This window comes from Mustela erminea, chromosome 12, assembly GCF_009829155.1.
Source record: "Mustela erminea isolate mMusErm1 chromosome 12, mMusErm1.Pri, whole genome shotgun sequence".
NCBI classification, from domain to species: domain Eukaryota; kingdom Metazoa; phylum Chordata; class Mammalia; order Carnivora; family Mustelidae; genus Mustela; species Mustela erminea.
This window is the reverse complement of record NC_045625.1, coordinates 83,862,662-83,889,540: the sequence shown is the minus strand read 5'-3', so window position 1 is coordinate 83,889,540 and position 26,879 is coordinate 83,862,662. Positions and strand designations below refer to the sequence as shown.

The following is a 26,879-nucleotide window of genomic DNA, read 5'->3' as shown; positions in this document are numbered from 1 at the left end:
CCTTAATCATCTGAGTCACACAGACATCCTCTTATTTATTAACTTAAACTTAAATTCTCATAACTATCCTATAGCTAGGTACTATGTTCATGATATCATCCCCATGTCATAAATAAAAAAAATGAGATGCAGATATGTTACATAACTTGCCCCAAATCACATAGGTAGGAAATGTCAGTCGGGAATTAACGTCAGGAAGTCTGGCTCTAGAGCTGTGTTCCCTCTCATCAGACCCCCACTGAAACGACAAGAATGACCTTGCCATACTGGGTCACTCATGACACCTCAGTGATAAGTCTGCCTAACTTTCTGGGTCTTATCAACAGGACACAAGGACTGACTCAATTAGTTAATGTCCCCTACTTCGGGCAAATGTCTTGTTCTCTTCCCCCTTGGTCCACTGTTCCAAATCCTAGACAGCATGTTCACCCCAGACAGAAATCTTCTTGTTCCAAAGGCTTCCAAATCCCACTGGTTTGAGAACCACTTATTTACACATGTGAATTTGCACAGGAAAGATTTGTGCCTCCATCCCTAGCCGATTTCCCATCTTGAGGACGTAGTCGCTGCCACTCACTGGGTCCATATTCAAATGTAAAGGATGCCCCCCTGGAAAAGGGCGAAGGCAGACGATGAAAAATCTGTATCTGTTTAGTTTATGAAATCTCTGATAGGAAAATCAAAAGGGAAGGACGAAGCTGGCCTTGACTCCATTTTTGCCACTCTAACCCCTTAGTTGTAACAGGCAGATTGATCCTGCCATCACGCGCCGGTGACAATGGCCATTGCGGACCTGCCTCCGCAAAAACGTCTGGATTTACCCCATGGCTCTTCCTCGGTATGACAGTATCAGCAGGGACGAGACTCATAACCACCCCCTCAGACAAGACCCAGGGCAGGGGCTGAGTGAACCCACTCCCGATGGACCGGGCTCACAGCCCCCAGTCAATGATTGGGCACCAGACATGGAAATAGAGAGCCATGTGGCAGAGGTCATGTTCAAGGGAGAGCTTCCTGAACGGCCAGGAATGGATGCATCGATGCTTAGAATCCCACTTTCACAATAAAATTTCAGAGTCCTACAGTTCATGGGACTTATCATTGTTAAAAGCAAAGATGCTTATTTCCCTGAGTGTCACACAACCTCTAGTCCGACGCCAGGTATCAGGCAAGGCGAATCCCATTAGCCCGCTGCTCACGGAAAACCCAGCAAACCCGGCACTGCCTGCGCTCTTCTGCAGAACCCCAGCGCTGGGCAACACGTGAACACATCCGTGGGGAAGCAGGGGAGGTGGGGGAGACTCAGGGGACACGAAGGTAATGTGCGTCCTGAACCGCTTCAAGGGGGAAAGAGGCACCTCCTTTCCCTAAATGTTTTGACCTCAGAACTCATTTCGTTAATCTTTTCTTTCATGGTATATTTCCCCTGTGTAATGTGCTGAGAAATCACTTGGGAAAACATTGAAATAAACTTCTCTGGAGACACAGGAACATCCCACATCAGGGGAGGAAAAACGCAGGCGGATTCTCTGCCGTAATGGTTTTGCAGGATAATGAGTGAAGACTCACAGGTATTCAAGGAGAGAAAACGCTACTTGGAATTACCAAGAACACCCAGCAGCTGTTCATTTGCTTGTGCAAGTTCAAAGGCCAAGGATGCAAATAAGTAACATTCCTATGTCTTTGTTTCCCCCAGACTCACTGGGGGCAGGATGGGGGTGACAGAGTGCTGGGGACAGATCTGAACTGCTCGATCTTGGGAGCTCTCTAGGCCACTCTGCTTCGGGCACTGATGCCTGGCATTGTACCAACTGGGGTACACACTTTCCCTGCCTCCTGGCTTCTGTTTCCAGCTCTTTCTAGCTATCATCCTGTCCTCTTGGTGATCTCTTGTGATCTCAGGACCAAGAGTAGGCGTGAATGGTCAAGTCCATTGACTGCAACCTACACCGTAAGTGGAAAATAACACAGATGCAAGGCAAGAGAGTCATCACCAGGAAATTAATTAAATTTCGAGAATGGGCATAATACTCAATAAGCTTCAAAAGTCAGTAAAGTCTTGACCACCCTCCAAAGAGGAGATGGCAGGCCGGGAGAGAGTAAAAGGATGAGCACAGAAGTCTGGGGAGCCAGAGTCGGGAGACACCCACGCCAAGCCCCAATCTTTGAAAATGAGAAAACGAAGGCCCTGGAAGGTAAAGGGACAGTGTGTCCTCTCTGAACCTAGCCCGTGGCTGTGTCCATGGAACCGCCCAGATCTTGTTCTGTCAAACTGAGGGAGCCCAACTGTGAGGCTGTTGGGAATGGACACAGATGTCATAAGGTGGGCAGAAGGCAGTCCAAGGTCGGGTGTGGGCACGTGGCTGGGGGTACAGACCCCTCTCTGCTCTCGCTTGCTTATCTTTGAGGTCACCATTCCCCTCTGCCGAACCAATGTTTCCCAGTGGTTGCGTTGAGAGTGGGTAAGGGTGTTGGCTCCGGGGCCAGAGAACTGGCCTTGGGCAAGATCTTCAGGCTTTCCAAAGCCCCAGTGGGGTCAATAGTCACACGGACCTTGCAGGGCTGTGGTGTGCATCAATGAGCAAGAACTTACTAAGGACAGTTATGATGACGATGATTTCCCGCACACAGCAAGGTCAGACCCACACCACGGCCTACACGCTCCACTCCAAATCACCGCCCATCTCCCCTGGACCAGAGCAATGCTTTCCAATCATCTCTGGACTTCTACACTTGCCCCTTACAATTTACTCCTTATATATGCGTCAGGAGGACTTTTCCAAAGGTGTGAAACAGATTATGACAGACCCCTACAAGGGTTTCCCACACTTCTCATTATGAACCCTATATGGTCTGGCTCCTCGCAATTTCTCTGACCCTATTGCTCATTACTTTCCTGTACTAGTTTTTTGTTTGTTTGTTTGTTTGTTCGTTTTGCTTTGTTATTTTTTCCCCCCAAGGCCTAGATCATTCTAAACTGATCCTTATGACAGGGCTTTGGTACCTGCTGTTCCCCTCATCTGGAAGAGTTTCTCCCGGTTCTCTAAATGACTGGTCCCTTCTCATCTCTTGGGCTTTGGCTCACATGTCCCATCATCAAAGAGATCTTTCCTATCACCCTCTAGAGTCGGTCCACTCCACTCTCTCCTACACAAACTCTTTTATAATCATGAATATGAAAGCACAAGGATGATGACAATAATATGAATCCATTTTTCAGTCTTGAATAGCTGAAAAGTACAGGAAAGTATAAAGAATAAAATCTCAACTACCCAATATCCTACTGCCTTGAGGAAAATCATTGTTCAGACAAGCTTATTTCCTTCTGTCTTTATTTCCTCTGTATGTTCAACAGTTTTATCCCACTGTGTAGATGAAGCTTTATCTTGGTTTTGTATCATTTAGTGTTGTTCAGTTACGACCGTTTTCCCAATGAACATGATGTTAACGGCTACATGATAACTCCATGGGATGAGGAAGCCGTCATGTACAGCAGTGTCCAAGAATAAGCATCAAGGTTATTTCCTCTTTCTCAGTTATTAAGCTGTGATGCACACTTTATCTATCTTGCCCCTCTGTGATGTGGTGTATTTTTGGAAAAATCTCTTTCGATTCTATAGAGTTCAATTTCTTCATCTTTGAATCCATAGAAAAAAAACACCAACCCACCTTCTGTTATTCTGGGCTTGAAGAAATAATGAGCCAGAGTTTATAAAAACATTTTCAAGGAGCTGGATCAAAGGCTCCGTGTAAATCACAATGGATAAGCAGAAAAGCTGTCCCCACACCCATCTCCATGTCCCAGTACAGGGGCACCACCAACCTGACCCACCTGTCCCCCCAACACCGGTCCACCCCTTTGCACACTGTTCCACAGTCATGTTCAACCCCTGTCCTCAAACCTCATCACCATGGGCACTCAATTCCCTGCCCCATACTGAATGCACTTTCTGCAGGACACACAGCTGGAAGGAAACTTCCAGAAAATTTAGCTCAGCATCCCTTTTTGCAAACCTGGAACCTGACTCCAGGGAGGTTAAAGGGCTTTACCTAAACTTTTTTTTTTTTTTTTTTTTTTTTTTTAGGAAGGTGAATCTCCCAAGGATTATTATGTTTCTTATTGCATCAACATTACCTGATGTGTTTTGTTAAATGGGCACACTTTGAGAGAAAACGGGTCCACAAAAATAAGAATGTTATTTCTTGGGAGGGAAGATCTACCCACATGCTCAGTAATCTGGAGAACCTAAACCAGGTAAGATTATCAAGACACTGATGAACGGGCTCTATGTTTTATATGTGATAAGGTACACGCCTCATGTTAGCTAGAGAAAAATCCAAGACTTGATGTCATCTAACGATTTTCGAGAAGGTAGCCCATAAGCAGGATGAGACTCACTGTTTCTGGCCGAGGGATTTCGCCCGTGTGGGCCCAGTGTGCATGCATAAGATCGAGTACAATCTCATTTTCCCCAAACACAGACAAGAATGGCCCAAAGGGAAAGTTGGGATGTTCACAATCTTACATCTTATCTGAATCAGATTCACATTGAAAAGAATCATAAATACATAAGCATTTGAGACCTGCTGGGGGAAAACCGACTGCTTTAAAAAAGAGTAAATCTCTCTCCAATCCCACTTGAAACTTTTTTAGAACATATTTCATTGTGCTCATTGAAATTTTATCAATTAAGACATCCCTGTTACCAACTATTTTTTTGAAACACAACTTAGGAGTTTTCAAGTATTAAGAGGTTTAAATATCATCCACTACCACCTTAGTATGAATTAGTTTTCTTGGTTCCTTTCCTCCTTACGAAGAGGTTGGATTTGGACTGTTGGTGTGAGTGGAGAAAGGAAACAGACAGGAAGATGGGGTAATTTTTAATCATGAGGCACTGCTCTTGGGAAGATCTGGATATGTAACTCGTCAAGGAAAGTCACAAAACATGGAAATGGGGGAAGGTCTCAAATCCAAATTTTTTTATTCCATATTTTTTTCCCTAAAACATTCTTAAACTTGACACTGACAAAACAGTCAAAACATTCAATGGCTAACCACATCTCTCCTAACTCCCAGCTACACACATGAAACCTATGGTGTGGTTTTTAAGGTCTGTTGTTTAGATGTTCTTTGCGATTCCCACATAGGGAGGGCTCAGAAATTTGTTGAATAGATCAAGCTCCCAGTCAGTGTGTTAGAACTCTATTATCACTAGTGTCTGCCTGTCTTTCTTTCTTTCTTCCATGGTGACTAGAAAGCATTTAATAAGTATATATTTTATCTACATGGGTGGGATTGGAACAGGCCTGTTTAGCAGTCCACATTTCAGACACCCTGGCCAAACTCACCCTTCTCAGCTACGTCTTCCACCCCAACTTCTGTAGCTTGGTTAGAACTGTGGTAGCAGCTTCCGACATGGCTCCCAGTAACCCTGCCTCCTGGGATTCCTGCTCTGTGAAACCCCTTCCCCCTTGCTTGCGGGCTGGACCCAGTGGCTCGTTTCTAACCAACAGAATACAGCAGAAGAGACAGGATGTCACTCTGAAGGCTTACATAAAGATTGTGGCTTCTTCTGCCTTCGGCTCAGGTCATGGTCTCAGGGTACTGGGATCAAGCCCCGCATCGGGCTCTCTGCTCAGCAGGGGGTCTGCTCCCTCTACCCCAATCTCCGCTCTCTGCCTGCCTCTCTGCCTACTTGTGATCTCTGTCAAATAAATAAATAAAATCTTAGGGAAAAAAAAAAAAAAGACTCTGGCTTCTATCTTCTACCTTGCTTACGCATACACCCTCTTGCTCATCATTCTGAGGAAGCCAGTCGCCATGTTGGGAGCTGCCCTAGGGAGAGACAAATATAGCAAAAAGCTCTGGAGGGCTCCTGCCAACAGCTAGTGATGAATGAAAGCCCTTGTAATCCAAGAGGAACTGAATCCTGTCAACAACCACAGGCGTGAGCTTGGAAGTGAATCCTCCCCTAGCTGGCCCTTGCGGTGGTCACAGCCTTGGCTACCATTGAACTGTGGCCTTCGAGAGCCCTGGGTTCATGGCATCCAGCTAAACCACACCTGGATAAACCACACAGACTGGGAGATAACAACTGTGTGTTGTTTTATGCTGTAAAGTCTCGTTACACAGCAATAGGTAACACAAGCGTACAGGTTTTTAAAACATCATCGGTCAACTATTCACTGACATTTAAACATGGGATTCCTTTAGAAAATGCTTTCTAATACCTGTAAAATTTCTGCCTCGTAACTGGATCTCAGAGCTATTCTCCTGGCCTAAGGAGTATAATATAATGACAACCCATTACGTTATAATATACATTGTAACATTATAATCTAATATAATGATGATAATGTTCTTAGTACCAAAAGAGCCTCTTTGGCATCCATCCTATCTCCAACTAAGTATAAAAACTTGAGAACTACTAAAAACATAAGTAATTTTTCTTTGGTTCTAGCTCTGATTCCATTAACCGAACTAATTAATGTCTCTTTGAGAGGCTGCGCCCAGTCAGACAAAAGCTAAGAAGAATGCTAAGAAGTATCAGCCACATCCTTTCTTCTCCCCTAAAGCAGCAAAATTTTAAGGATCGCTTCCCCACATAAAAACAGAACAAGCACTCCAGTAATATTTGGCTTTGTAAAAGACCTAAATTTCAAATTAAAGACACTCTTCCAATGCCAGATTGGGACTGGGCTGCATTTTTTAAGACTACCAGACATTGGGCACCTGGGTGGCTCAGTGGGTTAAATCCTCTGCCTTCGGCTCAGGTCATGATCTCAGGGTCCTGGGATCGAGCCCCGCATCGGGTTCTCTGCTCAGCAGGGAGCCTGCTTCCTCCTCTCTCTCTGCCTGCCTCTCTGCCTACTTGTGATCTCTCTGTCCAATAAATAAATAAAATCTTAAAAAAAAAAAAAAAAACCTTCGTATGAGAATAATGCCCTCCCCAGGCACCTGCTCAGAGTTAACTCTCAGTCGGAGACTGACCATATAAGGAAAATTGGGGCAGTCACCCTGGCTCTGCCTGGGCCTTGCAGAGGAGAAAATCCACCCAGCAGGATGCTAGAGACATAAGGGGTGCAGCCGGCGCCATGGTCCCACCAGACCCCACCAGAGCAAAACACCAGCAAGTCAGCTTAAATTCAACCTGCTTCTTCCCCTGCTACATGCCAATACTGAGAGCAGTTGCTGATGCGATGTAACACAAATAGCGACCGTTAGCACATGTACCGTAGAGCATTTTACATTTCGCAAAGCACGTTCGCACGTGAAGTCTTTATTATCTCCCCAAGTATCTTGGAGTTACTCCATTTTACAGATGAAGAAATTGAGAGTCTCTTGACTCTGATCTTGGGTACCTTTCTGGGCAGTAAAGCAGCTTCCCTTCAGGCTGAATGGTTCTGTTTGGTAAAAATATTTCCTCCCTTTGTCTCCCTTAAAGCTGTTCTTTATGTCTGGTCTCAGCAAAATTTCACTGGTTTCAAAATATTATTGGGGGGGGGTTTGCACTGCTAAGTGCTCTCAGTTTGCTTTTTCACCAAGTAAGGACAGACCACTAATCTGAGGTTTGTTCTTTACAAAAGAGAAAGCAGCCATCCAGCTACCCCTTCAGGTGGGGGCTGGCTGGTGAGGACAGCGAGAGAAAGCCCATCTGGGGAAAATGAGTCACCTCCTTCCTTTTTCCTCTCCTCACTGGGAAGATCTCACTGATGTTATGGGAGAATTCCAGTACCATCCGAAAGTCCTGGACAGTGCGGATTTTGGCGGGACTCAGGTCAACGATGGTGGGGTACAAAGTTTTGCCACTGGGATATGTTAAGGTCAGTGATGCAAGGAAGGCAAGACAGAACCGAACTCTGAGCTCGGGAGGAGCTGAGGTTTCTGCATTTGCCTCTTTTTTTTTTCCAATTTTCTCAAAGGGGAAAAAAGTAGAGGGTGTATCTCTGCGTGTCACCCTGGCGGACACAAGCTGATAGGCTGATATGGCCACAGTGCAAATTTATTAATAATATGGAGAAACTGGCCCACTTCTATCTATAAACCCAAGAAGGGACCTCAGAGAAGCTGTGGCACTGGTCTAGGGGCTCTGATAGGAGAGAAAACACCACCCACATCTCCCCCAGTGAAGAAAGTGGGGAGGGGCCAAAGGAACCACAGGTGCAGTTTTAAAGCCTGAAACTTTAGGGAAAGTTGAGAAATGAGCTTCGAGAGGTTCTTACTGCTAAGTGTGGGATTTTTAGCCGTAGGCATGGAAATCTCTTTAAAATTGCTCAAAGGAGCCAGTAAGTTGAATTCCTCTACTATTATCCTTATTAACCTATAATATTTCTATTTCTACATGGTTGCACGGATACCAGTTGACCTTTCTTTTTTTTTTCTTTTTAAGATTTTCTTTATCTATCAGAGAGAGAGAGAGAGCACAAGCAGGGGGAGCAGTGGGCAGAGGGAGAAGCAGGCTCCCCTCTGAGCAAGGATCCTGCTGAGGGACTGGATCCCAGGAAGCCTGAGGCTTAACTGACTGAGCCACCAGGCGTGCCAAACCCCCAACATACCTTTTGAAGGTCGTCAAAGAACACAGAACACATGAGGTGAAACTGGCACATTTTAAGTTCTATAACCTATCTGGTTTTTAGGCTTGCAGATAAATGAAATTCATTTTTTAGTTATAAAAGATACACAAAATCTGATTGATGAGCATTTTTTAAAAATTCCCTTATGCCCCTGTAAAACTCAGTCTTTCCCTACTACTTAACTATCAATAAATAGTTCAATTTAATGCAGCAACATTTAAAACAGTAAAGGCTATTTCACTCTATGCTGTGGGGCCCACCTGTCCTGCCCCAACCCCTACCCACTTTGTCCCCTGGGGAGACTCTGACATAGCCTCTAACTTCTGGCCCCAGGGTATTGTGACTTCTGCTGAGAAGGGTCAAGGGCATGGGGTCCGACGCCTTGAAACCACAGGACGTCCATCACGAGTGAGAGCTCTTAAAACACCTTTGTGTTAGCGGGGGTCAGGCACGGCACAGGAAGAGTGTGGGTGACCACTCACCCCGGATCATCTACACAGCACAGGAGAAAGTCAGATCTGAGCATGAAAAAGCTCAAAAGGAGAGAAGCTGTTTCCCCCTGCACATGCTCGGCTGGGGGGTAAGAGGAAATAACTCCCTGAAGGATGTCTCATCAGGAGAAAGACACTTCAAAGAACCGATTTTAATATTTAAAAAAAAAAAAAGTCTCGAAATCAAAGAAAGAAGGCTTTCTGCATTTTAGGGGGCTCCTCCTCGGCCAGCCCGACTGTTCATCATCATAATTAAATACATACCCAGGTCTGCTTTATTTGCATCACCGTCTCCCTGCTGCCACTGCCTCATCAACTTTATCCTGCCCAGGTCCAAACGGGAGGCGGCATGAACCCGCCTGCGGAGAGCCGGATAAAGATCTTCAGGGAGGAGAAGGACACCACCTCCAGGGGACAGGGCAGGGTCTCTCAGGAGGACAGTCACATTCACGCAAGGTGCCCTCCCAGGGAATGAGTCTTGAACTTCAGATGAACGTGGGGCGGGGACTTGAGGAACAAGGGACACTACCGTGCACACGCGATCTCCGCGAGGATTCATCACTGCCTCACGTTTTAACAAATTCTTGATTTCGGTACAGTTGCCACAGAACATTACATTAGTTTCAGATGGACAGCACAGAGCTTTGAAAAGTGCCGCTTTATGACTTACTTAATGAAAGAAGACAGAAGGGGACCAGTTAGGATTCATGACTTTGCCCCCCACCCCCCTAAAAAAGACAATAGTAATCTCTCAGGACACTGCAATACTTTTCAGTTCTTCCTGGTCCTGTGCTTCAAAGGCAATCGATCAATCAATCAATCAAATGTGTGTTTTCCTTTAATAAATCACGACTCCCTCTGCTTTGTAATGGGGGAAAAACAAAACAGGTGGGTCGGCACCTAGAAAGTGAGCAAATTGTGCCCTCAAGTGGCGGAAGGATGTACCGCGTTTGTGGGGAAGTCCTGCCAGGTCACTGCCTCCCTTCTGATCTCTTTCATTCTGAAAAGAAGGAAGACAACTGAATTTTGGAGCAAGGCATCGGGAAAGTGGGATCGTGTTCCCGAATTATTATTGAGCCCAACGTGCCACAGCGAAATCACGTACAAGGACTTAAGTATCGGGAAGTTCACGCAGTAGGAATTAATTTTGGTTTTGCCTGTGTTGCACTGCTGTTCTAAATAAAATGTTTGTTTATAATAGGGTTTATTTTCTTCAAGCAACTACTTGCTGAGGTTAGTAAAACCAAGGACTGGGTTTTAGGATTGTCTTATAAGGCAGAGTTCTTTCAACATCCCTTTAAAGGTGAAAAGTAAGTATGTTTGCTCAGGTGTGAAAAGTTATATAAGATTTTTTTTCACTGTAACATCATTTGTTACAAAAGATTGGCAACATCTTAGATGCTCGTTTTCATGGGTTAAGTAAATCATAATGCATCTCAACGAGATTCAGTGCAGCTGTTAGAGACGTAATTCTATGTACTCATCAGAAGAGCTCTCCAAAACCCAGTATTTGATAAGAACTCAAGACAAAGAACAGTGTAGAGATTTCGCTATGCTTGCATTGTGAAAGGAAAAATCCCAGAGCTATATTGGCTTGTACAGACATCACCCATCTCTGGAGGGACACACATTGATAAAAATGGTTGCTTCCAAGGATCAGAAACAGAACTGTGGAATTTACGGAATTTTCATCTATTTTGTTCACTAGATTTTCTCTATTGTCTAGAAAAGGGACTGGCACACTGTAGGCACTCAGTATTTGTGGAATAAATATGCAGATAAAATCAAATAGATGTATATGTACACATATTTAAAAGGCTCTCCCCAAGGAAGGGGTTGGATGACTAGAAGTCAGCAGTGGGAGAGAGAATTTACTCTGCATTTTTGTACTTCAATAATTTAGAACTGCCAGAGTAGGCTGTGCGTTCCAAGAGACATAAAATTCAAGGAACATAAGAAACACGTAAGAACGGGGAGTTATTATTTTGATAGCCACTTAAGGAAGGTATTGTTCGATGGTGATTTACACCCAGGCAATCTTATCGGAAGCCACGGACTGTTAATTAGCAGCCATGCTGGAGTACTCACAGCATCTTAGCATATCATGTTATAAAAAACACTGTCATCCTGGGGAGCGATTTCCTGCTCCAACACTTGGTCGTTCCCAATTCTCCTGACCTGATACTCCAGCAGCAGGATCCGCTGTGGCCCCAACACACAGCGCGGAAAAGATCCTGGCTGGACGTACAGCCAGTGGAGCTCAGAATGGGAGTCCATTGCCATGGACCGAAGAGAAGTCTGTCTCAAGGTCACCTTCTACTCCGTGTGCCCCGGCTCCCTCCGACCCACCCCTCCAGAATTATTTCTCTTCCTTCCTTCCACGAAATTTTGACTTTCAGATATCTGTTCAGGATTAGCTCGTACATTTATCTTACACCCTTTTCCCTACCTCTGTAGGATGCTGGTCTGATGGTTTTCAACCTCCTGCTTCCCCCTGTGATAGGGGAGACACCTCCCTGGTCAACCAGGCCCAGGCGAGCTTTGGGCATGCGGACTGCTGGTCTGAGAACATTCTGCTAAAAAGAGGGAGGCCTGAAAACAGCTCATTATCCATCCAAGAAATCGTGTTCCAACGGATGTACTTGCTCTCGGCAAGCTCGGTCCTCCACAGCAAGTCTGCTAATTGGATAAAAAGGCTTCAGAGCCTTTGGGAGGGGGGGATAGGAGGTGAAAACGTACTTCATGGGGCTTTCTCTGATCTAATCACCTGCTAAAAGGACGGCCAGGAGGTTAACAAGCTCATTACAAGCTCAGCGCCTATGATCTCCGCACACACCCCCGTGGCAGCCGCAGGACAGGGTGCCCCGAGAGGTCAGGCTGGGCCTCGGTGGCAGCCCCGCTGTTCCCCCATCCCCAGCCCCACAGAAGGCAGCAGCTGGCGTCCCCCTCACCAGCTGCTGGGCCCCTGGGACATAAGCCAGGAGTGGGCTCAAACATGTGACCGGGCTAACATCTGCATCTGGCCATGGAGAAAGGGGTGCCCACGTCAGACGTGGATAAGCCTGTTTATCAACCTCATTTTCCCAGCTGTCCTGCCCATGATTTCGCAACGGGGCTGGGCTGGGTCTGTGTCAGGGACCGCTTGTCCCACCCCACGCCCCTGTCCCGGGAGGTTGCATGTGGCGCATGGACGGCCAAAGCCCCTGGTTCGGGAGAGGCCGGCCATTCCTGGAATAGCACTTCTGGCTCTAGAAGTTCACCTCTTCCCTCAGAGCGTGGGTCTGTTTCACGAGTGACCGCCCCATGGGGGCTCATGTGGATGCTTCTGGAGCCGGGTGCAGGGCTCCTGTAACTGGTCTAGATTCTTTCGTAAATCACTCTGAGTAAGGCAGAGGCACCAAGGACTCCACAGAGAAGACAGTGTGGATGGAGCTCCTTTGGGTACCAGCTGGTGGCTGGCAGAGGGCTCCTGCAGAGGTCGGAGGGATGAGGGGAACTGAGAACAGGAAGTCAATGTCAGCTTATCTAGCCCCATTGTATTAGAGGCCCTGCGACAGATGCTCCTTCAAGACACTAAAAAATAGTTCTCTTGAGTTCTACTCACACGGTGGTAAATCGAAGCCTCACCCCTACTTAGATTCCTACCATGTGTGACTCTGGCCAGCCCTCACCTTCTCGCCCAGAAAACACCTCCTGGGGCACCTGTGTGGCTCAGTGGTTAAGCGTCTGCCTTCAGCTCAGGTCATGATCCCAGGGTCCTGGGATCAAGCCCTGCATCAGGCTCCCCACTTAGCCACTTTCTCCCTCACCCACTCTCCCTGCCTGTAGCCCCTCTCTCGCTGTCTCTCTCTCTGTGTCAAATAAATAGATAATTTTTTTTTAAAGATTTTATTTATCCATTGGACAGACAGTAGTAGTAGACACAAGTAGCCAGAGGGGCAGGCAGAGAGAGAGGAAGAAACGCAGGCTTCCCGCTGAGCAGAAAGCCCGACGCAGGGCTAGATCCCAGTACCTTGGGATCATGACCTGAGCCGAAGGCAGAGGCTTTAACCCATTGAGCCACCCAGGTGCCCCCCCAATTTTTTTTTTTTTTAAAGAAAACACTGGATCCACTTAAGACTTTCCCTCACCAAGGGAGCTCAACGGTTCAGGTGAAAATTACCCAAATTCAGATCCTGGGTTTGTCACCACAGACATTACGTGCTTGGCCCAGAAGATGCATCCCCACAAGTTCCAGGCAAATCAAATTTCTCTAAGTCAAGCTATATTTCAAATTCCTGAGGTGGACCCTCTATAAAACTAACTCACCGACTCTGTAAATCTTAATTTTCATTCCCTTGATTTTGTTAAAGGGACGCAGCTGGGACCGGGATCAGAGACACGGAAACAGCAATGTCAGCAGGGACAGCTAGCGACAGGCCAAACCCTTAGCGTGCTGTCCAGAATTCAACGAGGTCGAAGGAAACATTTTTTTTAAAGAGAAAGGCACTGCTACTCCTGCTGAAATGATAAAACCTGTGGGACAGAGAAGACTTTAGGGCATACCCACTCTTGATACCAAATGTAAGAAGGTTTGGAAATCTTTGCTTGAAAAAAGACTTTGGGGCGCCTGGGTGGATCAGTGGGTTAAAGCCTCTGCCTTCGGCTCAGGTCATGGTCCCAGGGTTCTGGGATCGAGTCCCGCATCGGGCTCTCTGCTCAGTGAGGAGCCTGCTTCCCTTCCTCTCTGGCTGCCTGCCTCTCTGCCTACCTGTGATCTCTGTCTGTCAAATAAATAAATAAAATATTAAAAAAAAAAAAAAAAGAACGAAGAAAAGATTTTGATCAGAGGGGAAAAGGGATAGAAAAGCCACAAGGTTACAGGTTTCCGGAGGTATAAGGAGATAAGAAGGTACAAAAGAGGGTTGGATTCGGGCAGAGATGAGCAGCCTCGGTCAGCAAAGGCCCACAGTCGGCTCACCGGTCTGACCCAGCATTCAGATCTGACCCAAGCCTTCCACTTCTGTTGTCTGAAATGGAGCTGGAGGTGTGTGGAGAGGGGAAGATTCACCCACGGCTGGGCTGCTCTTAAGATCAACCTAATCAAAACCACGAAAAAGCATGTGGGGACTGTTGCAAAAATATTAAACATTTAACAAGAGCACAAGAGAGGTAGACAAGACGCTCTCTGAATTCCTTGACGTTTGCCCGGTAGTGAGGTTCTGAGCCAAGTTCACTGTGACTCTCCTTCCTCACAGAAGCTATAAAATATGGTGGCCTAGGAGCCCAGCGACGGTGCCGAAGGGATACTGAAGACCGGGTTCCTAGTGGGCCGGCGTTGGCGTGTCTAGAGTGTCCAGTAGAGCTGAAGAACATTCACTGTGTCCCTGTGGGTATTTCTCGTGATGCCAAGTCAGGTTCAGAGGAATCTGTCCGGACTTGTCCTCGTTAGACCGCCTGAATCCCACATCGCACAAATGCACTCTGAGTCCCGCTGTGATGTAATTAAGGGATAATGTTTGCAGCAAGGAGTAGAAAGCGCCATAAATGCCTCCCCGGGGTGATTAAATACTGAGGAGAAGTTGAGTAACCACAGAATTCATTTGATGCAAGTTTATTCCAATGCCAGAAGCATTTCTTTTTCCAATTATAGGACAGGGTTTCTAAAAAGATACAAATACAGCCTCCACAAGCAAACCTTTTCATGCCTTCATCTCCCTCTTGGGAATGGGGAGCTGAAACCACTAAGCCAGAAATACTTATTCATCAATGGAAAGGGATGGGGGCGGAGTCTGTGTTTGAGGATTGAGCAAGGACAATGATAAGCTGCTTCGGAACAGGGAATAATTGGAAGGGACTTTGGTACTGAAGGAAAAGGTCCATTTCTAACTGAACGGATGCTTGTTCCTACTTCTCGCTGTAATTCTTGACGTCAACAAACCACTCACTTCCCCACCCTGGGTCTCAGTTTTGCGCATCTGGAGATGTGGGGGTGGGGACTGGGTCAGTTGTGAGATTCTTTGCATGTCGGGTCTGCATACACACACTTCACACTGGGAAGTGTGAGTAGGGATGTGGGGGAACGGGCTCACTTCCATGCTCGGAGGACTGCAAGCGGGTACGGTTTTGGAAAAGGGGGTGGCATGAATAAAACTGAAAATGCGGATTCCTTGTGACCCAGCAGGGTCACTTTGAGGCACGCTGCTTAGAGAGGCAGTCACACATGTGCAAAGAGAAACAAGGACAGAAACCCTCACTGCAGTGTTTCGAAGAGCCCCGAATTGGTAAAAACATAAGCGTCCATCAATAGAAAAATAAGAAATGGAGAAATACAGTAGGGCCTCTTCCTACAAAATACTATATCCCAGTCGAAAGCACGACGAAGCGCTATCTGCATCTATAGTAATATTTCCAAAACACAAGCTGTTAAGAACTTGGTCAAATTTGTGAAAATCGGAATAATTATGTAGGATAATGATCGTCGCTGAGTATGACCCATTGAAATAACAGGATTCACGAAGCCGCAATAATAACCAAAGAAGAAAAATTATACTGTTGTATTGAAAAGTACAGTGTAACATAGAGTGTAAAGCTATTGATGTACATTTTAAATGAATATAAAAATAAGACCATTCGGGGTTCACGTGTGTTGTGTGTTGTATGTGTGTGTCTGTGTGTGTGTGTGTGTGTTGTAAAACTGAAGTAAGGAACCATCCAACTTCATAATAACTGTGGTGTGTGGGAGGCAAGGTAGAAGCCTGTGTCTGGAGACGGGGGATAAAGCAGACTTCAACATAACCAGTAAGAATGTACATGTGTATGTGTATAAAATGCACGAAAACAAACGTCATTTCTGGATGGTGGCAAAAAGGTACTGGTTATAACATTCTTCTCCGCAATTTAAAAAAATCTTCTCAGGGGCACCTGGGTGGCTCAGTCTGCCTTTGGCTCGGGTCATGATCTCGGGGTTGTGGGACCGAGCCCCGCATCGGGCTCTCTGCTCAGCGGGGAACCTGCTTCTCCCTCTCTCTCTGTCTGCCTCTCTGCCTACTTGTGATCTCTCTCTCTCGGTCAAATAAATACATAAAAAATATTTTAAAAATAAAATAAAATAAAAAATCTTTTCAAGGGGTGCCTGGGTGGCTCAGTCAGTTGAACAGTTGATCATGACCTTCTGCTCAGGTCACGATCCCAGGGTCCTGGGATCGAGCCCCACGGCAGGCTCCCTGCTCAGCGGGGGGTCTGCTTCTCCCTTTCCCCTCTACCCAGCTCATGTTCATCATCTCCCTTAAATATATAAATAATATCTTTAAAAAAATAAAAAATCTTCTCAAAAGAAAAACCAAAATACATGAGCAGCAATGTCTTTGGCAAAATAAGTGAGAACCAGCTTCCTCCCAGCCCTCCGCGAAGGGCCACCAAGAAACCAAGGCAGCCTAACCTCTTAGGCCTTTACTGTCCAGCTCTGCTCTGCCCACTATGGTAACCACCGGCTGCTTGCATCTGGATTTAAAGTCAAATCAAGAAAGATCAAATAATATAAAAATCTCCATTCCTCTGTTACTCTAGCCACAATTCAAATGCTGAACAGCCGCAGGTGGCAAGTGGCTGTTGTATCAGAAACACACATAATGAAGATGTCTACCATTGCTGTCAATGTTATAGGACAGACTTGATCTTGAGCTAAAAAAATCTTTCTTTTAGACAATGAGAACATTTTTGGTCACATTGCTCTTTCCCTAATATATCCTTCTACACAAAGGAAAACCGAAGTAATGACTAGGAACGTTATTTCATTTCTGGAAGGAATATGTCCAAAGTAATCCCACGTTCCAACTTTGACTCAAGTAACATGTTCTGGTTAAATAAAATTAGATAAACCATTTTTAGAAATGGATCTCACCATGATCCACAGTTATGTAAACATCATATTTCATTTTCCCCAAAATTTAGGAAGTAAGAAGATCGGTTGAAGGATACGGAGAGTGGTCTCCAAGCACAACTCGACATGTGGGTTCCACGGTTTCCCATGAGCCCAAGTTTCTTACCTGTACACAGTATGAGGGACGTAGACTTCCCGGATGGGGAATTCCAAAATCTCTTTGTGTGGACGTGTCCGGTTTTCAGGAAAAGGTTTCACTGGCAGCATTTCAGGAGTGAGGGAGCCACTGATGATCTCTGGAGCTGGGGAAATTTCCAGTCTGAGCAAGCCTAAAGAGGGAAAACAGGACTACTTCGGTAAAAATACAGCATGTGACACGGAAATCAAGAAAGACTGTTGTGCTGTATTTCTTTTATGAAAGAAAGGTTGAGTTGTGGGAGTATAAGAGTTTTGGAATTCCTAGCTAATTTCCTCTAGTTGGAAAAAAAAATCATGTTTTGATAACTTTTGAGATTTAGTTTCTAGAAATTAAAGAGCAAGGAATTGTACAATGAGAAAAAATGGATCTTTAAGCTTCCTTCTAAAAATACCACATTATAATAGCACATAGTTAACAACGGCTGGTTTTCAAACTGGGTTCCCTGGTGCCTCAGGATCTATTAAGCTAATAAAAAGGAAGATGTTCTCAGCTTCTACCAATGCACCTCTCTCTCACTTTTCTTTTTGCACTAAGAGTTTCATATAATATTTTATTTGATAAAAGATGCTGCTCTGTTCAAACTATTATCTGATTATCTGAAAAGCCAGATCTAAAACATAATGCTCCTTTAATAGGAATAGAAATATTAACAGATTTTTCAAAAACATAGACCAATTCAGACTCTTCCCTCCTGAAGCAAAATCCCACATTTCATTTAGCAAACATTATTATTATTATTATTTTTAAAAGATTGTATTTATTTGACAGAGAGATCACAAGTAGGCAGAGAGGCAGGCAGAGAGAGAGGAAGGGAAGCAGGCTCCCTGCTGAGCAGAGAGCCTGACGTGGGGCTCGATCCTAGGACTCTGGGATCATGACCTGAGCCGAAGGCAGAGGCTTTAACCCACTGAGCCACCCAGGTGCCCCGCATACATTATTTTATAAACTGTAGCATTAGACCAAAAGTATGTCCACTCATTCATGGTTTTGGGACAGTTAGCGAGGAAAAGACAAGATGTCCACACCTGGAATCGACTTGACTCTTCTCTGTAAGGACGAAGATCTCTTGTAGTCAGCCAGAAACTTGAATAAGTCTTCGTCACTGAGGCGATCCCCCTCCTGCAAAAAGAGAACTCAGGGTTAGTGCAGAGACATCACTGGCTCCTGGGGTGAGGATCAGTGATTTCCAGGAAGACCTTGATCCTTAAGTTTTATTCTGACATGGTTTTCATAAGAACAACGACTATAGCCACTGCTGAAATAATTTAGTTCAACCTCTTGTCAAATATTCCTTCCCAGATACACGTATCAATGGAACAGAATAGAAAGCCTAGGAATAAGCCCACAATTATATGGTCAATAAACCTTCAGCAAAGGAAGAATGAATGTCTAATGGGAAAAAGACAGTCTCTTCAACAAATGGTGTTGGGAAAATTGGACAGCCACATGCAGAAGAATGAAACTGGACCATTCCCTTACACCACACACAAAAATAAACTCAAAATGGATTAAAGACCTAAATGTGAGACTTGAAACCATAAAAATCTTTGAAGAACACACAGGCAGTAATTTCACTGACATCAGCTATAGCAACATCTTTCTAGATATGCTCTTGAGGCAAGGGGAACAGCTATCAGGACCACATGAAAATGAAAAGCTTCTACACAGTGAAGGAAACAATCAACAAAACTAAAAGACAGTCTATACTGAATGGGAGCTCTTTGCAAATGACATATCTGATAAAGGGTTAGTATCCAGGATAAATAATTTATAAAACTCAACACCCAAAAAACAAACAGTCTAATTAAAAAATGGGCAGAAGACAGGAAGAGACGTTTTCCCAAAGAAGACAACCAGATGGCCAATGGACACATGAAAAAATGCTCGACATCACTCATCATCAGAGAAATGCAAATCAAAACCACAATGAGGTATCGCCTCACACCGGTCGGAATGTCTAAAATCAAAAACACAAGAAAAAAAAAATGTTGGCAAGGATGTGGAAAAAAAGGAACCCTCGTGCACTGTGGGTGGGAATGTAAACTGGTGCAGCCACTGCAAAAAAGATTATGATGCTTCCTCAAATACGTTAAAAATAGAACTTCCCTATGATCCAGTATTTGAACTACTGCGTATTTACCCGAAGGATATAAAAACTAATTTAAAGGGATACATGTACTCCTACGCTTATAAGAGCATAATTTACAGCATCTAAATTAGGGAAGCAGTTCAAGTATCTATCAAGAGATGAATGGATAAAGAATATGGGTATAGACACACAGTGGAATATTACACAGCCATAAAAAAGAATGAAATCTTGACATTTGCAGCAACGTGGATGGAGCCAGAGCGTATCCTGCTAAGCAAAGTCAGTCAGTCAGAGAAAGACAAAGACCCTATGATTTCACTTGTATGTGGAATTTAAGAAACCAGACAAATGAATACAAGGGGAAGAAAAGAGGCAAACCAAGGAACAGACTCTTGACTATAGAGAACAAACAATGGCTACCAGAGGGGAAGGGGGTGGGGGGATAGGGGAAATGGTTGACGGGGATTAAGTAGTACACTTGTGAGGAAAGCAAATAAATAAAATAAAATAGAGCAAAATAAAGTAAAACAAAAGAAAGTAAAATAAAATAAAATAAAAATAAAGACTGCTCCATGGATACTTGAAAAGAAGGAGCACCCATTCTTTTCAGGATTGGGATTTCAGGGCATCAACTTGATATGCCTCATCAGTTACCTTATGTAATTCTTCTGTATCCTGACTTTCACTCCCTATGCTTCTTTGTTTGTTGGCATAACCGGATAGTAAGAGACCCCACCTCAAAAGACTACTTAGAGGAACACACAAGGGTACTTAACCAAAAGCATTCAGAAGAGTGCTTCTGGGTCTGAGTCTTTGATAAATGCTACTACTCTACGGGTTGAATTGTCCATTTGGTCTGTCACAGGCTAAGCCAGACAATTAAAACTTGCTTTTCGGGACATTGCAGGGACAAGAAACAAGAGACTGACCATAATGCAATTACATGAGATGACTGAATGAAAGATAAGTATAATAAAATAAAGATAGCTTTTACAAGGAAAATACACTCCTTCTGTTCCACTCCCAACTTACTGTCTCAACAAAAATCCTTCTCAACAAAAATCCTTCTACTACATTCTAAGGAAGCCTGCTTGACCTGTACAAATCTAGGCCAAAAGTTTCTTCTCCTGTAACTTAAATCCACTAATGCTTGTTTTACCCTCTGAGACAAGGCAGAATAAGATTACCTCCTTCTTCAAACATTTAAAGAAAGAGAAAGCATCTTTCCATATTTTTCCTATCTTCCTTTTCTTCAGATTTGTCTCGAACAAGAAGGCTAAGCATAAACACTACTCTCCAGGCACCTATAAGGGCCAGGTACTCTGCCAAGGATTCAAGGGCAAGAGCTCTAATCCAATAGCCCAGGAAGGTAGGTAGCTAGGTAGCTAAGGTAGATAAGTAAGTAGGTATGTCTTATTCCCAAGTACAGACAAGAAAAGTCAGTTAAGTACTTTTGCTCCCTGTCCCCACAAGGACAAGAGATCCCAAACAGAAACTCTTTGTCCCAAGCTACTTCTATGGGCATGCCACCACACCTCCCACCCCCAGCATCCCTTTTGCATTTGGGGTTGTTGAGAGGCCCCTGAACTGCTTTGTGAAGACTGCTTGAGCTTTGGAAACTCTTCCAAGTCAGAGTCAAACCAGGTCTAAGTCAAATGTGTTTGTAGTAAAATAGACCTAATAAGAAGAGCACCATCGTATCCCTTTCTGAACGCACAGTGATTAGGGCCAAGTGCATGCACGGTGTTGTACAACCGATCTCTGGAACTCTTCCATCTCCCAAACTGAAGCTCCGTATCTATCAAACAACAACTCCCAATTCCCCTCTTTCTCTCGCCTCTGGCACCCACCAGTCTACCTTCTGTCTCTATGAATGTGGTCACTCTCCGAAGTTCTCTGATTTTTAAATAACCTTGATCATCTATTGAACTAATAAAGAGAAAGATCGGCGATGGTGACCCTCTATGAGGAAGTAAATGTGGCAGAAATGTGGAGAGCCTGCCGATGGAACAGGGGTGATAGGGACCACAGCTGGGCTGGGAAAGCCCAAGACCAAGGGGAAACAGATGTTTCGGCCAGATGCTCTTAATAGCCCAATAAATGGAACTCATTTGATTATGAACTTGACTGTGATTGTTCAAAGAGGAGAGTTTGCCTTAGTGGGAACAAAACCTTCTGTCAATGAAATGAGCCAACCCTCATTTAGCCCTTGCTCCATCCCAGGCTCTCTGAGCAGAGCTTTACACACCTCCGGCCATCTAACATGCCCACCTGCCCCACGGGGCAAGCACCGCCGTCCCTGTTTTGCAGATCACGACACTGAGGATTGATGAGGTTAACTAACCTGCTCCCTTAACCATTACATATACCTCCCCTTTGGGCTCCAACACCGATACCACCCAGGGGAGAAGTTCAGACCCAATGGAACGGGAAGAGATACCTGCTTGAAAAAGCTGTTGACGGTCATGGTGGTGGTCTTGTAGTTGGAGCTGACCCCATTTTCCTCCAAGGAGAGGGCTCTTTCAGAAAGCCTTCTAGTCTGGGACAGAGTTCTCCGCTCACCCGCGGAGCCTCTCCCTATAAGGAAGACAATCGTCATTCGAAAACATGCCTTTCTGTGTGAATACACAGCAGTCATGACCTTTATCATATACAAGACAGCATTTAAAAAAGGTATTATCGAAGTGTAGTTGACACCAATGCTTTCTTCATTTCAGTGTACATGAAAGAGAAGTTTAAAGTCATGAAATGAGAACATAGCAAGTGGCCATCCTTGTTTTGGATGAAAATTTCCCTCCACTGGCCTCACCTTCCTCTGTCCCCCTGTTGGAGCCCCTCGTCTTCCTCTGACCAGACTGGAGAAGCCTTGCGCAGCCGCAGGCCCCTCCCACATGGAGATCAGGGCAGGCCACCCAGCAGGGCCCAGCACTGCAGCCAGAACTGGGTCTGCCGAGAAGCTTTATTGAGCCAACACTGTTTGCTTTTGTTTTATTTTTACATTTGCATCCTGCTGGGAGAGGCCTGAGGTTGAATGCCCCTGAAGGCGTTTGGGACTGTGACCCAAAGTTGCCAGGGTTAGGGCGCCTGGGTGGCTCAGTGGGTTAAGCTGCTGCCTTCGGCTCAGGTCATGATCTCAGGATCCTGGGATCGAGTCCCGCATCGGGCTCTCTGCTCAGCAGGGAGCCTGCTTCCTCCTCTCTCTCTCTCTCTGCCTGCCCCTCTGCCTTGTGATCTCTCTCTGTCAAATAAATAAATAAAATCTTTAAAAAAAAAAAAAAGTTGCCAGGGTTAGCCTGTGTGCGTTCTGAATCTAAGCGTTCTTCTGCTCTCCCTGTGGGCACCAGGCAGCAGAAGGGGGTTCCTTAGCTGACCTGTCCAATAGGGATTAGAACTCTGAGTCACACCCACACCTGGCCTGGGACCCCGATACTCTGCACAGTTATCTGTTATCCCCTTCTGGGATTGAGGTGGGCACCTTGTTGCTTTTATACGGCAAAATTAAGGGGTTCCACTGTGAACAGTCAAATTGCCTTGAACTCTAATGTCGCCAAGCCCACTCTATGAATATTCTCTGGGATGCTGAATGGGAAGTTTTTATTTTTGTTTTTAGGATTTTATCTATTTATTTGAGAGAGAGAGAGAGAGAGCAGGCGGAGCAGCAGATGGACAGGGAGAAACAGATGCCCTGCTGAGCAAGGAGCCTGAAGTGAGGCTCAAACCCAGGTCCCTGGGAACATGACATGAGCGGAAGGGAGATGCTTGACTCACTGAGACACCCAGGTGCCCCTGAACAGGAACTTCCTGCTTCCATTGCCCGCCTAAACTTGCCGTACTGCCCCAGGATTAAACGCTGCATTTTCTGGTTGCTTCTTAAGAAGCAGCCTCTATAGTCAGGTTAATTTATCCATGACCTGGACATTACCCTATGGCTAAATTACCCGGTTTACGGTCCCCTCTAAAGTCTGTAATCCTTTTCAAATGAGGCTACGTGGGTCTACATAGAAGTTGGCATGAAAAAAAAAAAAAAAAAACAACAACCCACTTACTGTGGTGTGAAGGTCAGGATGCACTTGAACGAGGTTTGTTGTTGGTAAATCAGAAATAACCCCGCAGTTCTGACTGGTAATTCACAGCAGTGATAAAATACCTTTCCCTCCGGTCCCCCATTAAGGGCGGCATTTGGGAAAAGGCAGGGCGTGGGAACACAAGAGGAAAGTGAACAGCCTCACATATTTGCTGAACACAAAGACACTCAGGACAAAAGACACTCCACTGGGTGGGTCAGCTTGAGAACTCTGAACCCCCCTGGACACTTCCATACCCAAACTGTTCGGGAAGTTAATGACTCAGATCCAGGGAGAGGTGATGAAAAGGAGAAATACACTAAATAAGTTGGAACAGTAACAGAAATGTTCTTTTGGCATCTACTTTTTCATTACACTAGGGAAAAAAAAAATTTTTTTTTTGAAGGGACTGGAAATTATGCTGAGAAACCTGAGTTCTGTTTTTTGAAGCCTGTAAGAGCCAACCATGGTGGCATTGTCTAAGCCACTATAGATAGTTACTGTACTTTGTTATTTCAAAACTTTTACTTTGAAAGGGAGGCAGCTACTGAAAATTAACTTTTTATAGTGTCAAAGTGTCCAGAAAATTCCAACCAAAAGTCTTACTCCAGGAGTATATTTAAGTTCCACAAATGTTCATGGTAATTGTTTTGGGGATCACCATCCAATCAAGCGTTCGTAAGTCAGTCATAACGTATTTCATTCTATTTACCTTCTTTGTTCCTACTCTCCACACCTTACTGCACTCTGAGCCCCCACTCCTAAGCCCCTGACCTCAGAGTCAGTGCACTGGGGACCCCTCCCCTTCCCACTGCAGTTGAAAAATCTTACCAACCATGGACTCCACATCGGTTACCTCCCTGTCCAGGGTGGAGACATTGAAGAAACTTGTTAAGCTTATGGGAGCCCAGGCAAAAGGCATCCGGTATTTCCCCAAACGCTGGCAGAAGGCTTCTGCTTGAAGTTTTAGTTTTTCAATCTTTTCTTTACTCTAGAGGAAAGCGGAAAGACACAAGCAGAAACAAACAATATGGCGCCAGCACCAAGTCAATGGTCTCTGCCATGGATATGACAGCCACTTCCAAAGTCCCTACCCTACTAATTAAAAAGGGTGAATGGGCAGGAGAATGATACAACTCAGGCTAGGATTCTTGCTGACAAGAGAATACAGATCAGAAATCGAAGAGTTCAGAGAAAGTCAACATTCAATTATTAAATATACCTTCAGCTTAAAAAAAAAAAAGTCCAAGTTTCATTATCCCAGCTAACCAACCTAACCAACAAGTGCTTTTAGGGGCTAGCTCTAAGACTTGGATCTGCACAACAAAATTCTGGAATGAAACATTTTACAAATTAAATACCAAGCTGTCAAGAGAGTCTACTTTTCAAAAGTTGCCTTGGGAAACTCTAGAAAAATCAATAATGGTTCACCACGTCCTTATTAGGTTGGTAACATGTCCAAGGTGTTCTGAGTTCAAAAGAGAAGGTAGTTTTTAAAAATGAATGCCTTGAGTTCAAGAAATCGTATTTGAAATTTATGAGTCTGGAACAGGGTGCTTCTTAGCCAAGCCTTCTTCCAGAAAGGCCGTGTTTTAAGAGTCACGTTGGAAACCTTTGCAAATGGATGCGGAGAAAAGATGTCCTTTTCACAGGCTCAGTACCTGTGTTGCCCCAGTGAATTTATCCCGTACAGAAGTCTCAGCCTATTTCCAAATAACCACACCAAAAAAGATATTTGGAAATGGGCTGGGACTGTTGAGAAAGCCCAGCAGAGCTCTGATACCGTTTAGTTTCGTGAGGTCTCTGTGGCCTTCCCAACCTGGGTCAGGGCCTTGGAACCAAGACAGCAGGATGTGGCTTTTGTCCTAGCCAAGTTCTTTTTAGACACTGGTGTCTATGTCATTTGTTGAATTCAAGAATTTATTTCTTTAAAAAAAGTTATCCATGACCAGCTTTCCTTTCTTCTTTTTAAAGACATAATTTATCAATGTCTCATATGGGGACATATTACGGACATATTATGGACTTTACTATTTTGTGGAACTTCCAAAAAAATAGCTGCTTATTCTAAGATATCACCATTTAGTAACAGCCAAAGTGTCATACCTTTCCACCATCACCTTCTTTGATAACCATGTATGGTTCGGCACAGTCTCCAATCTCTCCCTGCTGAAGGACTTTTTCAATCTACCAACAAAAAAAAATATTAAAACAAAACTCATGAATTATACCCATATAATGACATCAATGCAACCATCAAAATGAGGTTTTGTCACAGTACTTGATGACAGGGGAAGATGCTCGTGCTATTTTTTATTAAAAAATTAGGGTGAAAAAAATTAGCACGAAGAGTACTACACAGTTTTGTAAAAAAAAGAAAAAATCATAAAGGCTGAGCTAAAGGATGATAGTAGATACACAGCAAATGTTAACAGTAGTTATCTTTGTATGGTGAGATTATGTGCTATTTTTATCTTCTTCCTAATGCTTATGTGTATTTTCTATTTTTAAACCATAAACATGCATTATGCCTACAATAAAAAATGCAATAAAAGTTATTTTATAAAACAGAACCCATGAGACATATGTAAGAAGTGAAAAGCTCATTTTCTTTATTATTACTTACAATGTAAAAAAGAGATATGGCCTCCGTAAAAGTCGGGTTGGGGACCAAAACCTTCCACAAAATGAATAAATGAACAGAATAAATTATCTGTAATTGTCTCGCTTGTATTTCCTATTAGGGCCGCTTCTCTGGATTTAACAGACATCGAAAGAAACTGAAAGGCATGGAATGCGGCAGCTTTTCACTTGGCTAACTGGCTGGAAATACAAATGAATGTCAGCCTGTCGAGTATCTTCTTCCATTTGGGTTCAGGTGAAGGATCTGACTGGCCAGAAATGTGACCACCATGTTTGGGAGAAAGAAAAGGAGAGATCTGAAATTTGCCAACCCTCTGTTCCAAGGAAATGTAGCTTTACTTGGAGGTTGAAGAGAAAAACAAGTGGCGTTAGTCCCATTAGCCTTTGTGGAGATTAGACACCAGTAAGTCATTTAATTTCTTGGAATCTCTAGGTTGCTCTCTTGGGATCATGGGGTGATCGTTGGGATCCTGGAAGTAAAACACTGTGCTAACTAGAAAATGTTCCAAGCCTGGAACTCTGCATGGATGTGAAATAAAACCTAAATTAATATTATTATTATTATTATTATTATTACTTACAATTTTGGGGTAAACAGTCAATAAAACTAAATATTTGGCTTAAGCTAAGTAAAATACCCAATATTCATTGTTAACCTCTAACCAGTCATTCTGGTGCGCAGAGAAAGCCTCTGGTTTTCTTACATCAGCGAAGAGTACAGCCGAGAATGCACAGTCTTCTACTTGGAATTGTCCCACATATTTTGAGTTGTACTGTACAAAGTCATAGTCTGTGACATGGTGATACAAAGGGAGAGTGAAATTTGGAAACCACAGGCCACACCTTAAATTGTCAAAGCCTGGACTTGGGAACATTTCTCTACAGGTGTCTAGAAGAACATGAACAGTATTAGGGAACTCTCTCCAAGACTTCCTCCACAGTAGCCTCCCAGAAC

General features: G+C 44.4%; 1 protein-coding gene across 3 annotated transcripts in view; it reads right to left on the bottom strand.

Annotated features, from left to right (window-relative positions):
* Positions 1-26,879, bottom strand: part of DOCK8 (dedicator of cytokinesis 8) — a 201,939-nt gene that overhangs the window by 82,096 nt on the left and 92,964 nt on the right. For all 3 annotated transcript variants that reach the window (XM_032308620.1, XM_032308621.1, XM_032308622.1), the window contains 5 exons: positions 25,388-25,468; positions 24,113-24,272; positions 21,658-21,794; positions 18,154-18,247; positions 17,096-17,258 (listed from right to left, as the gene is read on the bottom strand). In XM_032308620.1, coding sequence (XP_032164511.1) covers positions 17,096-17,258; positions 18,154-18,247; positions 21,658-21,794; positions 24,113-24,272; positions 25,388-25,468 — 635 coding nt within the window. The remainder of the gene's footprint in view (positions 1-17,095; positions 17,259-18,153; positions 18,248-21,657; positions 21,795-24,112; positions 24,273-25,387; positions 25,469-26,879) is intronic.